At 45.2% G+C, this 14,628-nt stretch overlaps 1 protein-coding gene across 5 annotated transcripts in view; it reads left to right on the top strand.

Annotated features, from left to right (window-relative positions):
• LOC132381474 (spectrin beta chain, non-erythrocytic 1-like) overlaps positions 1-14,628 on the top strand; it is a 210,632-nt gene that overhangs the window by 169,352 nt on the left and 26,652 nt on the right. For all 5 annotated transcript variants that reach the window (XR_009508044.1, XM_059950906.1, XM_059950908.1 and 2 more), the window contains 3 exons: positions 3,393-3,597; positions 5,224-5,598; positions 12,628-12,872. Coding sequence is in view for 4 of the 5 variants with exons in the window: in XM_059950906.1 (XP_059806889.1) it covers positions 3,393-3,597; positions 5,224-5,598; positions 12,628-12,872 (825 nt within the window). In the remaining variant the exon portion in view is untranslated. The remainder of the gene's footprint in view (positions 1-3,392; positions 3,598-5,223; positions 5,599-12,627; positions 12,873-14,628) is intronic.

Raw genomic sequence — 14,628 nt, 5'->3', positions numbered from 1 at the left:
TCTTGGTTACCTGTCTGGCAAGTGTCCTTAATAGCACTGGACAACAAAGTTTTTGCTTCCTGAATACTTTTAGGTGTATCTTATGGATTTTGAGCTGCTAATCTTGTAAATCACCATGAAATTTCTTGTATTTTTTTTAAATCGCCTGTATTTGTTATTTCAATTCATAATTCAAGTCCAAATAACTAATGCCAAGATCAAGGAAGGCATTTTTGTTGATCCACAAATCAAACAGGCCATCAATGGCAGGCAATTTGAAGAACTTCTAGTGGGAAAATCGCATGGAAGGCATTCAAAGATGTTGAAAATTGTCTTGGCAACTACAAAACACCAAACTATGTGCAGCTGGTTGACGACATGCTTCAAGCATACAAAACCATGAAGTGCAACCTGTAGCTAAAGATTCATTTTTGGCATTCCCATTTAGACTTCTTCCCTGCCAATCTTGTCACTATCAGTGATGAGCACGGTGAAAGGTTTCACCAGGACATTGTGGTCATGGAGAAGCGGTATCAGGGCAACTGAAATCCATCAATACTGGCTGATTATTGTTGGGCACTTAAGCAAGAAGCCTCAGACACTGAATACAAATGAAAATCATCAACAGAACATTTTTAACTTAGCTGAACTATTGTAAAATGTCAGCAACATTGTGTAAGTAAACACATTATATTCAATAAAAATTAATTGCTTGTTTCTCCAAATTCCTACATGATGCAAGTAATTAGAAAGTATATTTGGGTTCAGTTTCAAGCAGACTATGATACACAAAAATAAAAATTTTGAGGAAGCAACATTTCCGAAAAAAAATGTTGTCCAGTGTATTTCTCTATTTCATTGGATCGTGATTCTATTTTAGATGTTATTGCCATGTCACCTTGTACCGGAACCTCTACCAGACATTTTAAGTATAGAGCATAGTACATCACAGCTCAGTACAGATCTTTCAGCCCACGATGTTGTGACTAATTTTTAACCTACTCTAAGATCAATCTAACCCACCCCTATTACAAAGCCCTCCAATTTCCAATCATCCATGTGCTTGTCTGAGAGTTTCATAAATGCCCCTAACGTTCCTGCCTCTACCATCACCCTAGAAGGGTGTGCCACACTCCCACAGCTCTCTGTGTGGAAAAAGCTGCCTCTGACATCTTCCCTGTGCTTCCCAAAAATCATCTTAAGATTATGCCCTCCCCCTCATATTAGCCATTTTCGGCCTGTGAGTAAGCCTCTGACTGTCCACTTGATCTATGCCTCTTATCATCTTTCTTACTGTCCATTATGCCACTGATGTTCAGGGCATTAGTGAAGACCCTCCATCTCTGGCAGTGTTCAGGGCTTCCTTCATCATGTCAGTAGCTTCCTGTTGGTTTACATTACTGTCAGTCATCCAAATTCTGGGTGGAGACTCAGCAATACCATCACACTGAAATGCAGAAGGACTTGTCATTGCTATTTCCATAACAATGTTGTTTTACCAGCCAAGGTTGTTAGCCCTGAGCTGAGCCCTCAAGCTTGGAGGACTGGTGGACCACTCTTAGCCTGCCCTCTACCTTTTGACCTTTTTAACATACAGAAGACATGACTAGTGTTTTATCATGGTTTACTGTTACTGTATGTTATGTGGTTCTCTGCTTCTGTTGTTATTGAAGAAGTGGCCAGTGGGAGGAGATGGTTTAACTGATTGAAGTTTTCTGGGAACTACGGTTCTTTACTGTATCAGTGATGGGGGTTTAGTTTCTGCTGCTGTGTGTGAAGAGTTTGTACATTTTCCCATGACTGGTCTTCCTCCAGTTTCGTCTCACGTTCCAAAGTAGCAGGAGTTAGGGTTAGTAAGTTGTGAGCGTGCTACGTTGGTGCCAGGTGCATGACAACATGTGCAGACTGGCCGAAGCGCATCCTCAGATGGTGTTTGGTCATTGATGCAAACTATTTATTTCACTGTATGTTTTGCTGCACATGTGACAAAGTTAACCTTTATTGCTAGGCAACTGTTGAGTTCGTCACAGAGTTATCCAACAGGGTTCCAATCTCTTCACCCAACTCTACATGCCAACCATGTTAGTCATCTGGGCTAGACCCATTTTCCTACATTTGGCCTGTGTCCCTCTAAACCCTTTCTCTTCACACACCTGTACAAATGCCTTTTAAAGATTGTACTTATGCCGGTGTTACAAGGATATACCCCTTATTAATAATGATCAATGAGGCACAGAGAGAATCGGTATGTGCCAGAAAGTACCTTTATTGTCTCAGTGAAAGAGCATGTGAATTTACACAACCAAATACCCATGCGCTCACCTTAGTTTTCCTGACCCTCCATGAACATTCAAGGAATAGAAAAGGTAATAGCCAGAGAAGAAGTCAATGCTGGCCCATGCGCTCCTCATGGCCCTGCTCCGTTCTCCACATGTCCATGAGGTACTTCCACATCCATGATAGTTGCTCTCTGGAGAGAATTGTGTATTTCGCAATTGAAGCCACTACTTTTGTATTTAATCTTTAACCAGTTCAAATGTTGCATTTCAATGTTATTGAGCATGGGTCATCTGACCTATAGCACTCCCTTTTTGGTTCTGATCCAAACGAGCTTGCATTTAATGTTTTTCTTCCACAGGTGACAATCTATGGCTCTTTGTTTTAAATCGAGTACCAAACATGTAGCCAATTCTAATCACTCAATACAGACAGAGACTCCACCATTCTTAAACCTGCATGTTAGATCTATCCAAAGAACACCTCACAAATAACTTCTTATTTGAAAATTATCTCTAATCCAGCAGATTACCTGGAGCATCATTGAGTCTACTTTAAAACACTGACTGAGCCAAGCAAAACCAGTTCACAAAATAAAGGATGCAGAGCAGCTTCACAAAATGGCAGCCTCCGTTCCTTCGACCTCATGGCAAGAACAAAGACGATTGGTTTGTCAACTTCCACTGTCCTTGAGTCATTCGAATTCACTGATTTGTAGACTGTAGTTCTTTCTAGCAAACACCTGCTTCTACAGCTTCTTCTCACAGCTTGTTCCCACCACCTGTTGTGTGTTGAAGATACCCCTGGGATCTCCCTTAAATCCTTCCCCTCAAACTTCAAGCCTGTGTCCCCTGGTTTTAGATTCCTCTACACTGGGAAAAAGACTGTGACCTTCCACTTTAGTTATGTCCCTCATGATTGTGTATATGTATCTATAAGGTTATCCTTCAGTCTGTTACACTGCAGGGGGAGAAGCCCTAGCATCTCTAGTCTCTCCTTTTGACTTCAACCCTCCCATGCCGCTATTGTCTTTGTTAATCTTTTCTGCACCTTCTTCTAGCTGACTGACATCCTGTCTCTAACCAGGTGACCCTTAGCTTCCTGCAGAGAGTTAACCCTTTGTGTTTCTGGTCCAGCGAGCAGATCAGCAAGCAGCAATCACAGATCGACCGTCTGTACGTGAGTCTGAAGGACCTGGCCGAGGAAAGGAAGGGCAAGTTGGAGCAGCGCTACTGGCTCTTCCAGCTGAACCGCGAGGTTGACGAGCTCGAGCAGTGGATCGCCGAGCGAGAGGTGGTCGCCGGATCTCCAGAGCTTGGCCAAGATTATGAGCATGTCACTGTGAGTGAGACTTGACGGTGGGAGTGGTGTGATGTGTGGGGCCGCTGCCTTGTAGCGGCAGAGATCTGGCTTCAGTCCCGATCCCCAGTGCTGCCTGTGTGGAGATTACAGGTCCTCCCCGTGACCGTGCAGGTCTCCTCCTACATCCTAAATGTATGTGGGGTTGGTAAATTGATTAGTTGCTTGAAATTGCCCCTAGGTTGTATGTGAGTGATCTGTGTAGAATTGAGGGGATTGGGTGGAGAATAAAAAAATGGGACTACTGTACAGGTCCCAGATAGTCCTTCCAGATGAGGCAACACTTCACCCATGAACCGGCTGGGGTCACCTGTTGTTTTCAGTGCTCCTGACTGGTCAGGAGTTGGTGACTCCTGACTATGTTGGTGAGACCTGATGTAAATTGGGCGGAACCACTTCATCAACAAGTTCCCTAGCATCCGCCACAAGCGGGACTTCCTGGAGGGCAAGTATTTTAATTCTGATACCCACTCCCGTTTCGACACGTCGGTCCATGGCCTCCTTGTATGCAGAGATGAGGCCACCCTCAAGGTGGAGGAGAACCACTTTATATTCTGTCTGGGTACCCTCCAACCTGATGGCATGAACATCAATTTCTCTTTCTAGAAAACAAATTCCTCCCCCCCCCCATTCTGTCGTCTGAGCTTTCATTTCTCACCTGCCCGTTACTTCCCCTGCGTCCCCTCCTCCTTTCCTTTCTCTTATGGTCCACTCTCCTCTCCTATCAGATTCTTTCTTCTCCAGCCTTTGACCTTTTCCACCCATCTGTTTTCACCTATTACCTTACAGCTAGCCTCTTCCATCTCCCCCACCTTTTTATTCTGGCATCTTCCCCTTTCCTTCTCAGTCCTGAAGAAGGGTCTTGGCCTGAAACGTTGACTGTTCATTCATTTCTATAGATGCTGTCCGACCTGCTGAGTTCCTCCAACATCTTGTGTGTGTTGGTTTAGATTTCCAGTATCTTCAGTCTTTCTTGTGTTTTTGATGGGTCTACTAAGGTTGGGTAAAAATGGATTACCAGTATAGACTCTGTAAGCCAAATGGCCTACTTCTCTGCTGTATCTCTCCATGACCCAATGAGAAAGTTGAGTTTGGAAGGTTGGTGGGCAGTCAAAATGCTGAAGATATAATCTCTGACCCCAATCTCACACGTACTTGTTATCATTGTTCTTTGCAAGATTTTAAGGCATCGAGCTTCCTGCCCTTGAGATGATATTTCACAAACGGGTAGAGTCATACGGCGTGGAAAACAGGCCATTCAGCCCCATTGGTCCATGCTGACCAAGGTGCCGAACTGAGCTTGTCCTGTTTCCTAGTTGAGGTCCATTTCGCTCTCAACCAGGGGTTTCCAACCTAGTTTACATGGGACCCCCCCCCCCCGTTAATGGTATTTGTCCATGGCATAAAAAATGTTGAGAACCTCTGCTGTAAATTTTCCTATCCATGTCCATGTCCAACTGCCTTTAACCCCTGCTGTAGATGTTTGTTAATATGAATGGTAACAAGCCACATCTCCTTGACATCTTGAAAAAGCAGAGACATGTTTTTCTGTGATTCTTTAATGTAATTGTTTATAAAGATTGGAAACGCTCTGGTTCTCTCCTTTAGTTACTACTGGAGAAGTTCACAGAGTTCGCCCACGAGACTGGGATGATCGGGCAGGAGCGGGTGAACACGGTGAATCAGATGGTGGACGAGCTGATCGATTATGGCCACAGCGACGCTGCCACCATCGCGGAGTGGAAGGACGGCGTCGGCGAGGCCTGGGCGGACCTGCTGGAGCTGATAGAGACGCGGGCTCAGATGCTGTCGGCCTCCCAGGAGCTGCACAAGTTCTTCAGCGACTGCAAGGAGGTTGCTGGCCACATTGAGGAGAAACACAAGCTGCTTCCGGACGTCGCTGTCGGCGATTCCAGCAGCACCTTTACTCTACAACGAATGCTGAGTTCCTTTGAGCATGACATACAAGCCCTGGTTGTGCAGGTATTTGTTTGTCGGACACTCAACTTGTAAACTGACTGTGTTCGTGATCCGACCATTAAACGTGTTGTTACCACCTCCCCCACCACCACCTCTCCACTATCTGCAGAGATTGCTGCCTCTGTGATTCCCTTGTCCATTCGTCCCTCCCCACTAACCTCCCTCCCGGCACTTAACCCCGCAAGCAGTCTAAGAAGTGCTAGAACTGCTCATACACCTCCTCCCTCACTTCCATTCAAGGCCCCAAACAGACCTTCCAAGTGAGGCGGCACTTCACCTGCGAATCTACTGAGGTTGCCGGTGGGGTTCGGTGCTCTCGATGCTGCCTCCTCTCCGTTAGTGAGATCCGTCATCAACTGGGGGACCATTTCATGGAGTTCCGCTGCACCATACTCCAAAAGTGGAACTTCACTGTGGCCATACATGTTAATTGCGATTCCCATTCCGTCCAAGGCCTCCTCTTGAGTCAAGAAGAGGCCACTCTCAGGGTGGAGGAGTAAGAGCTTATGGTCCTTCCAGGTAGCTTCCAACTTGATGGTATGAATTACTATTTCTCCTTCTGGTAAAAAGAAATTCTTCCCTCCCTTCCCCTGTTCCCTACTCTGACCTTTTACCTCTTCTCACCTACCTATTACTTCACCCTGGGTTCTCTCCTCCCTCCCTTTCTCCTACAATCCACTCTCTTCTCCTTTCAGATTCCTTCCTCTCCAGTCTTTTGCCTTTCTCACCCACCTGGCTTCTAGCTGGCCTCCTTTCTCCTCACCCCCACCTTTTTATTCGGGCATTTTCCCTCTTCCTTCTCAGTCCTGAAGAAGAGTCTCAGTCCAGACCATTGTCTGTCTCTTCATTTCCATAGAAGCTGCCTGGCCTGCTGAGTTCCTCTAGCATTCGTGTGTTGCTTGCAACCTATTGGTTCAGTCGTTACAGCACATGTATAAAATTTGTGAGGGGCATAGATTGGATTGACTCAGAAACCTTTTGTCAGGGTTGAAATATCAAGTGTTAGCAGATGTGCATTTATGGTTGGGGGGGGGGAAGTTGAAAAGGGAAATGTGGAGCCCGTTGTTTTTTACACAGAGCGTTGGTACCTGGAACAGGCTGACAGGGGAAATGGTGTTAACAGATGGTGTTTAACAGTCTGTAAAACAATTGTGCAGAGAATGGAGTAACATGGATCATGTACATGGATGAAGGAAAATTGGGGGGGGTTGGTGAGGGCTACAAGGAAGGGAAGTATTAGATTCATCTTGGAGTAGGTTCAATGGTCGGTACAACATTGTGGGCTGAAGGGCCTGTACCATGCAGTACTGTTCTGTGCTTTAGATACATTCAGAAAAGATGTAGTTTAAAATGATTTCATGGGTCAAGGGCCTGTTCTTATGCTTTTCTACAGTACTGTACTTTTCTACAGTACTGAGAAATATAGTCTTTGGCACATTAAGACTTTTGCATAATACCGTAGTAACTTTATGTATTGTACTGTACTGCTGCCACAAAAAAAAATACAAATTTCATGACATATGTGAGTGATGATAAACCTGATTCTGATCTGATTCTTTATCATGGAGTGAGAGTGGAAAGGGAGAGGGGAATCATGGTTGCGAAAGAGGGAAAGGAGAGGGGAGGGAGCGGGAAGCACCAGAGAGACAATGTGTAATGGTCAATAAACCAATTGTTTGGAATCAACTAACCCCCCTGGTATCTGCACCCGTGCCACTCCCCACGCCTGCCCTTGGCACTCCTTCTCTGCCACCTGTCCCACACCCCTCCCCTGGCACTCCTCCTTCACTATTCTAACATCCTTTGCTCTCACCAGATTTACATACTCGCTGTCTACTCTATGCTGACAAATACAGGACTATGCAGAAGTCTTGGGCACCCTGGGGTGGGTGGGTGGGTGTGTGTGTGTGTGTATATATATATCACTGCTATTTGTCATGAAATTTGTTGTTTTGCAGAAGCAGTACATTGCAATATATAATTTAAAAAGCTACTTTATAATAAGGACTATAAATAAAACATTAAATTAAATAACTAGTGCAAAAATAGAAGCAAAAATGTAGTGACGTCGTGTTTATGGGTTCCATTCAGAAATCTGACAGCAGAAGGGAAGAAGCTGCTCCTGACACACTGAGTGTGCTTCTTCAGGTTCCTGTACCTCGATGCTGCTGAGGTTGGTGCCCATGATGGAGCTGGCTGAGTTTACTACAGCTTGCATCTTTTTTCCAATCCTGTGCAGATGGTGAATAAACCAGTTAGAATGCTTTCTATGCCACATCTGTAGAAATTTGCCACTGACATGCCTTCTTTTTAATTGCATCGGTATACTGGACCCAGCATACGGTAGACCTTTGGAGATGTTGACACCCAGGAACTTAAAACTGCTCACCCTTTCCGCTGCTGATCCCTGCTGGTGTGTGTTCCCTTGACTTCCCCTTCTTGAAGTCCAGAGTCCTTGTTCTTACTGATGTTGAGTACAGCATTGTTACGACACCACTCAACCAGCTGATCTATCTCACTCCTGTATGCCTCTTCAGCACCATCTGAAATTGTGCCAACTATGATACAGAATTTATAGATGACATTTGAGCTGTGCCTAGCCACCCAGTCATAGGGGTAGAAAGAGTAGAGCAGTGGGCTGAGCCCCCATCCTTGAAATGTGCCGGTGTTGATTGTCAACAAGGAGGAATTGTTAGTTCTGATTAATGCTGACCGTGGTCTCCTGCTGAGGAAGTCAAGGATACAGTTCCAGAGGGAGGTGCCGAGGCCCAGGCTTTGAAGCTTCTTGATTAGAACTGTGTGTTGATTAGGTTGTGTTAAATTCTGAGCTGCAGCCTGACATAGGTCTTGCTGTTGTCCAGGTGACCCAAGGCTGAGTGGAGAGCCAGTGAGATTGCATTTACTGTAGACCTATTGTGGCGATAGGCAAATTGCAGAGGGGTCCAGTTCCTTGCTGAGGCAGGAGTTGATTCTGGCCATGATCACCCTCTGAAAGCACCTCGTCACAGTAGATGTGAGTGCAACTGGGTGATAGCCACTGAAGCAGCTCACCCTGCTCTTCTTGGGCTCTAGTGTGGTTGTCACCTTTCTGACGTCGGTGGTAACCTTTGACTGCAGCAGTGAGAGATTGAAGATGTCCTTGAGCACTTCTGCCAGTTGGTTGCCACGGTTATCAGAGCCCTGCCAGGCTCACCATTAGGACTGCCTTGCAAGGGCTTCACCGTCTTAAAAGATGTTCCGATATCAGCCTCCGAGGCAGAGATCACGGGTGTAGTTTTATTCTCCTTTTCTGAGCGTGCATAAAGGGCATTGAGCTCATTTGGGAGTGAAGCTTCACAGCCATTTATTGTTAGGTTTCACCCTGAAGGAGTTAATCGCCTGCAAACCCTGCTGGAGCCGACCTACATCCGATTCTGTCTCTAGATTCAATCAGGATTGTGTTTTTTTTTCACTTTTAAAATAGCATTCCATAGGTCGAACCTTAGAATTCTTTATAATGCTGAATCACTCACTATCCTTGATAGCCCTCAGCAATCTACGAATCTCCAGGTTCTTCAGTTGCTTTTGGTTTGGGTACAGTTTGTACGATATGACCATGCAGGCACAGACTTATCCACACAGGTCTTGATGGAGTTGGTGACAACTGTGGCGTGTTCATTCACACTTTAAGATCAGGCCCTGAATACTGTCCAGTCCACCGATTCAAAGTAGTCCTGTAAGTGCTCCACCGCTTCCCTTGACCACACCTTCTTGTTCCTCACCACTGCTGCCAATGGTGGTGGTTGGATCCAGTGACTGAACTGCAGTAACGAGAACAGGGCATGGTTACATGGACTTTGAATCATAGACAACTCATAGACCAACTGGTCCAAGCTGAACAAGATGCCAGTTCCACTGGTCTTAATCCTTTCCTATCCATGTACCTGTCCACGTGTCTTGTAAACGCTGTTATTGTACTTTCCTCAGCCACTTTTTTTAGCAGCTTGTTCCATATTCATGCCACCCTTTAACCAAAACTTGCCCTTTATGTTACTATTAATTTTTTTTCCCCTTTTCAATTTAAGCTAATGTTCCCTAGTCCTGTTGAAGGATCTTAGCCCGAAACATCAACTCTTTATTCCTTTCCGTAGGAGTCATCTGACCTGCACAGTTCCTCCAGCACTTTGCATGTGTCACTCTGGATTTCTTAAGGTTGTAATAGTTGTTGGGGGGTGGGGGTATTAGGATTAAGTTCCTACCATCTATTAAATTCTCCCAATGATGTGTATCATGAAGGGCCTCTGACAATGTCCGGCTTCTGGCCTTCGCGTGTGGCTTAGCTACTAAAAGAAGGGGCAAAAGCAGATTATTGGCACCTTAAAGCTAGTTGCTTTGGGCAGATGGTTCATCAGCCGTGGTTGGCAGCTCATCTAGAAGGAAAACTTTGATCTCCGACCTAGGGAAATCCTAGGATTTCGTGATCTCCTAGGGAAAAGCTTCAGGAGTAAACTCCAAGGGAAGAATTCGGAGCTGGAGTACCTAAAGTCGTCCTATATTGAGTTCAATGCTGACTGACAACTCCAGCAATGCTGCAGGTGCCAAACTATATTGGTCTCTGCCTTTCATTTGGGTTCATCAGATACAGGGAGAGGGGGTGCTTGTGAAGTGGGCAACACTTATTGTATTGTACTGCCCAGGCTTGAGTATCTAGACAGATAGGACACAACGTCCGTGGTTGACTCTGGCCAGTGGAGGCCTCAGAGAACTCTGGGTTTCTGGCATCTGCAGAATCTCTTGTGTTTTTAATGGTCTCCAGCTCTTGATTTCACCCACTTGGGAAAAAGACTGAGTGCACTCACCCTGTCTGTTCTGGTCATGATTCTATCCTCCTGCTTTGTGTCACCTCTCAGGCTCCTTATACACCAAGTCTGAGCTTGTCCTAAGTCTTCCTCAAACCTTAGGAAAAACAATGTTATTAATATACTGTATTTGAGAATTTGAGTTGATATAACCATATAACAATTATGGCACGGAAACAGGCCATCTCGGCCCTTCTAGTCTGTGCTGAACACTTACTCTCACCTAGTCCCACCGACCTGCACTCAGCCCATAACCCTCCATTCCTTTCCTGTCCATATACCTATCCAATTTTTTTTTTAAGTGACAAAATCAAACCTGCCTCTACCACTTCTACTGGAAGCTCATTCCACACAGCTACCACTCTCTGAGTAAGGAAGTTCCCCCTAGTGTTACCCCTAAACTCTTGCCCCTTAATTCTCAACTCATGTTTGAATCTCCCCTACTCTCAATGGAAAAAGCCTACCCACGTCAACTCTATCTATTCCCCTCATAATTTTAAATACCTCTATCAAGTCCCCCCTCAACCTTCTACGCTTCAAAAATAAAGACCTAACTTGTTCAACCTTTCTCTGTATCTTAGGTGCTGAAACCCAGGTAACATATACTCAATGAACTGTATAAAGGTTGTGCAATTCTGTATTGTGGACTGAAAGTGCGAAGGGGGCAGGGAGAGGGGAATCATGTTTGGGAAAAGGGGGAGGGAGTGGGAAGCACCAGAGAGACATTCTGTAATGATCAATAAACCAATTGTTCGGAATCGAATGTCCTGGCCTGGTATCTCGGGGCTGGGTGTGTCTGTACCTGCGCCACACCCACCCTATTCTGACACTCCTTCTCTAACACCTGTCCCACAGCCCTCTCACAGTGTTCCACCCTCGCCATTCCCAATGTCCTTTGCTCCCACCAGATTTACAAAAACGCGCTCCGCTCTAAGTTGGCAAATATAGAACTGTGCAGGAGTGTTAGGCACCCCAGCTATATGCACTAGTACGGTACATGTGATAATTAAATCTGAATCTGATTTTAAAAATAGAATTAATGTAGAATTGGGTGTTGAGAGGCATTGATTGTGTGGATAGTTAGAGGCTTTTTTCCAGGGCTGAAATGTCTAGCATGAGAGGGCATAGTTTTAAGGTGCTTGGATGTAGGTACAGAGGAGATGTCAGGGGTAAGTTTTTATCACAGAGAGTGGTGAGTGCGTGGAATGGGCTGTCGGCGTCAGTGGTGGAGGCGGAAACGATAGGGGTTTATTAAGAGACTCCTGGAGCTTAGAAAAACAGAGGGCTGAAGATAACAGCATCTGTTAATCATACAATGGAACAATTTGATTCATAATGGGAAAATTGGTTTAACTACATAATGCCTCATAGGCCTGATTTTATTCTCACAGATCAATGAATCTGTTGTAAAAAAAAATCACTCCCTACTTGTACATAGTTTTTTCCTTTTGCTTGTTTTTTCTCTCCACTCTTTTCTATAAGTGTATACCTCAGATAAATACTATGTGGAGATTTGACATATGTGAATATATGATATATATGTATAATGCCTGAAATACATCTTATGGAAATGTTTGTTTGATGATGAACTTCAATAAAAAAAATAAATTACAAAAAAAGAAGTAAAATAGAGGGCTTATGGGTCAGCCTAGGTAGTTCTAAGGCAGGGGTGTCAAACTCATTTTAGGTCACGGGCCGGATTGGGCAAAATGCAGCTTCATGTGGGCCGGATCAGTCGGAAGCGTGCGAACGCAGCTTTCATTGCCTCCGTTTTTTCAGCCTGTTCTCATGTGTCTCAGTCTCTGCTATAACTACAAAGTGTTTCACTTCACAAATTCCATTTCTTATGAAGAAGACTGCTGAGCAAGCATTATTTTTATGATTGGTATTAACTTACAATCATAGGCTTCATATCGCCGGGCCATTAATAATTAAAATAATAGATCCATCTAAAATGATCTCGCGGGCCTGATATAATTGTACGCCGGGCCGGATTTGGCCCGCGGGCCTTGAGTTTGACACCTATGTTCTAAGGGAAGGACATGTTCGACACAGCTTTGTGGGCCAAAGGGCCTGTATTGTGCTGTAGGTTTTCTAGGTTTGATGTTTGGAATGGACTCAACGGGCTGAAAGGCCTGCTTTGGCACCGTATTTCTCCATGACTCTTATGAAGAAGTGTCTTCTCGATTACTAGGTGAGGCAGTTACAGGAGCACGCTGCCCAGCTGCGCACGGTGTATGCCGGCGAGAATGCCGAGGCCATTCAGGTGCAGGAGCAGAGAGTGATGCAGGCTTGGAAGGAGCTGCTGGGCACCTGCGAACAGCGGAAGCTGCAGCTCACCACCACCGGCGACAAGATTCGCTTCTTCGGCCTGGTTCGCGAGCTGGTGGGCTGGATGGACAGCATTATCTGTCAGATCGGCACAGGCGAGAAGCCCCGGTAGGTGCCAGGCCGGTGGGCAGAGATGGCAATATGCATCGGCATTGGACCGAGGTGGGCAAACATGGTGGGGTAACAGCGAGGGGAGGGCATTACCCAAATGTTTGGGTCTTTGATAATAATGCCACCTTCTTCAGGAAATATCGCTGGTAGTTGCTGTCAGTAATGGGGCAGTGGTACCTGTGATGGACTGGGCTGTGTCCGCGACTCTGCATTGGAATTTCTGTACCAATGCACGATACACACATTCAGGACATCTCTAGAGTTCAGTAGTTAGAGTAATTAGTGACATCCAAACATCCTTCAGCACAAAAGAGAGTAGAAGCATGCCTTCTTTGTAATTGTGCCTACATGCTGGGCCCAGAACTGGTCATTTGAGATGTTAATGCCCAGGAATTCTTGCCCTATCCTCACATCTCCTGAATTTCTCAGTGTCTAGAAAATCAAGCTCTCTGTTTTGAATGTAAACCCCAACTGAGCATCACAGTCATTCAGGGTAGAGCAGCGGTTCCCAATCTTCATTATGCCATGAACCCCTACTGGTAACCGTGGGGCCCGTGGACCCTGGGTTGGGAACCCCTGGGGTAGAGAATTCCAGGCACTCACCAGCCTCCAAGTGAAGACCTTTCTTCTCCTCTCTAACCCTCATTGTGAGATTCTGACCACCCTAGTTAAGTGTTCTGCCAGTGGAATCATCTCCCACAATTACATAGAAAGTCTCAAATACTTCCCAAGTTTCAGTGAGGTAATTTCTCCTTCTAAACTTCAGAGAACAAAGAACTAGCCGACTCTATCTCTGCTCAGAATACAGACCTGCCAACCTGGGAGCCAGTCTGTGAATCTGCTAGAGAAGAGACTCCCAACCTGGGGGGCAGGGACCCCTTGGTTAATGGTAGCAGTCCATGGCATTAAAAAAGTTTGAGAACCCCAGTTCGAGAGGAACTTAGTTGGTCAAGTAGCATCTATGGGGAAGAGGAATCGTTGATGTTTCAGGCCAAGGTCCGAAGTCACAAAAATGCATCTGAAGGAAAGCAGGCCCGCGTCTTTACTTTCTTTGGAGGATTGGCGTGTCACCAAACAAATAACTTCTCCAGTTGTAATGGCCAGAGTGTCCTGACAGGGTGCATCATGGTCTGGTGTGGCGATTCAAATGTGCAGGAATGTAAGAAGCTGTGGAGAGTAGTTGGCTCAGCCTGGTTCATCACGGGCACACCGTTGCCCATCGCCGTAAATACCTATCAAGAGCGTTTCCTCTAGAAAGCAACATAGGTTATCAAAAGTTCCTCACCATTGCGAGATCTCGGTAATTTTCTGTCCCTGGGTTCTTTTAGGAGTTCAGGAATGAGGGGGAAACTTTGATTCTTTCTGACTGTTTATTTAAAGTTTAAACAAAAGACAGATACTAAGCCGACAAAGGTACAGTGAAACAAGCCAGATGAGAGACGAGAAATTAAAGATTCAATGGATTCGATATGGCACTTCTGACAAATCTATCCCCTTTATACTCAAGATAACAGAAATTCCTTACATAACAGAATCCAATAAAAAAGCTGCACAATTATAACGTGTATAACGTGCTAATGCATAGCCAATTAAAAAAATAGCCTCTTTCTGCCAGTAAGTGAAGACTGACCACCACATACTGTGAAAAATACATGAGCTTGTTCAAGATGCAAATTGATACAAATACAAATTATGTCAGTCAGAAAGATATTACAATTAAAACTGTGTTGGTGCGCGGGCAAGTGGTTAAGAC

This window comes from Hypanus sabinus, chromosome 26, assembly GCF_030144855.1.
Source record: "Hypanus sabinus isolate sHypSab1 chromosome 26, sHypSab1.hap1, whole genome shotgun sequence".
In the NCBI taxonomy this organism is placed as follows: Eukaryota; Metazoa; Chordata; class Chondrichthyes; order Myliobatiformes; family Dasyatidae; genus Hypanus; species Hypanus sabinus.
The sequence above is the reverse complement of the archived record's forward strand: the minus strand, read 5'-3'. Positions and strand labels throughout refer to the sequence as shown.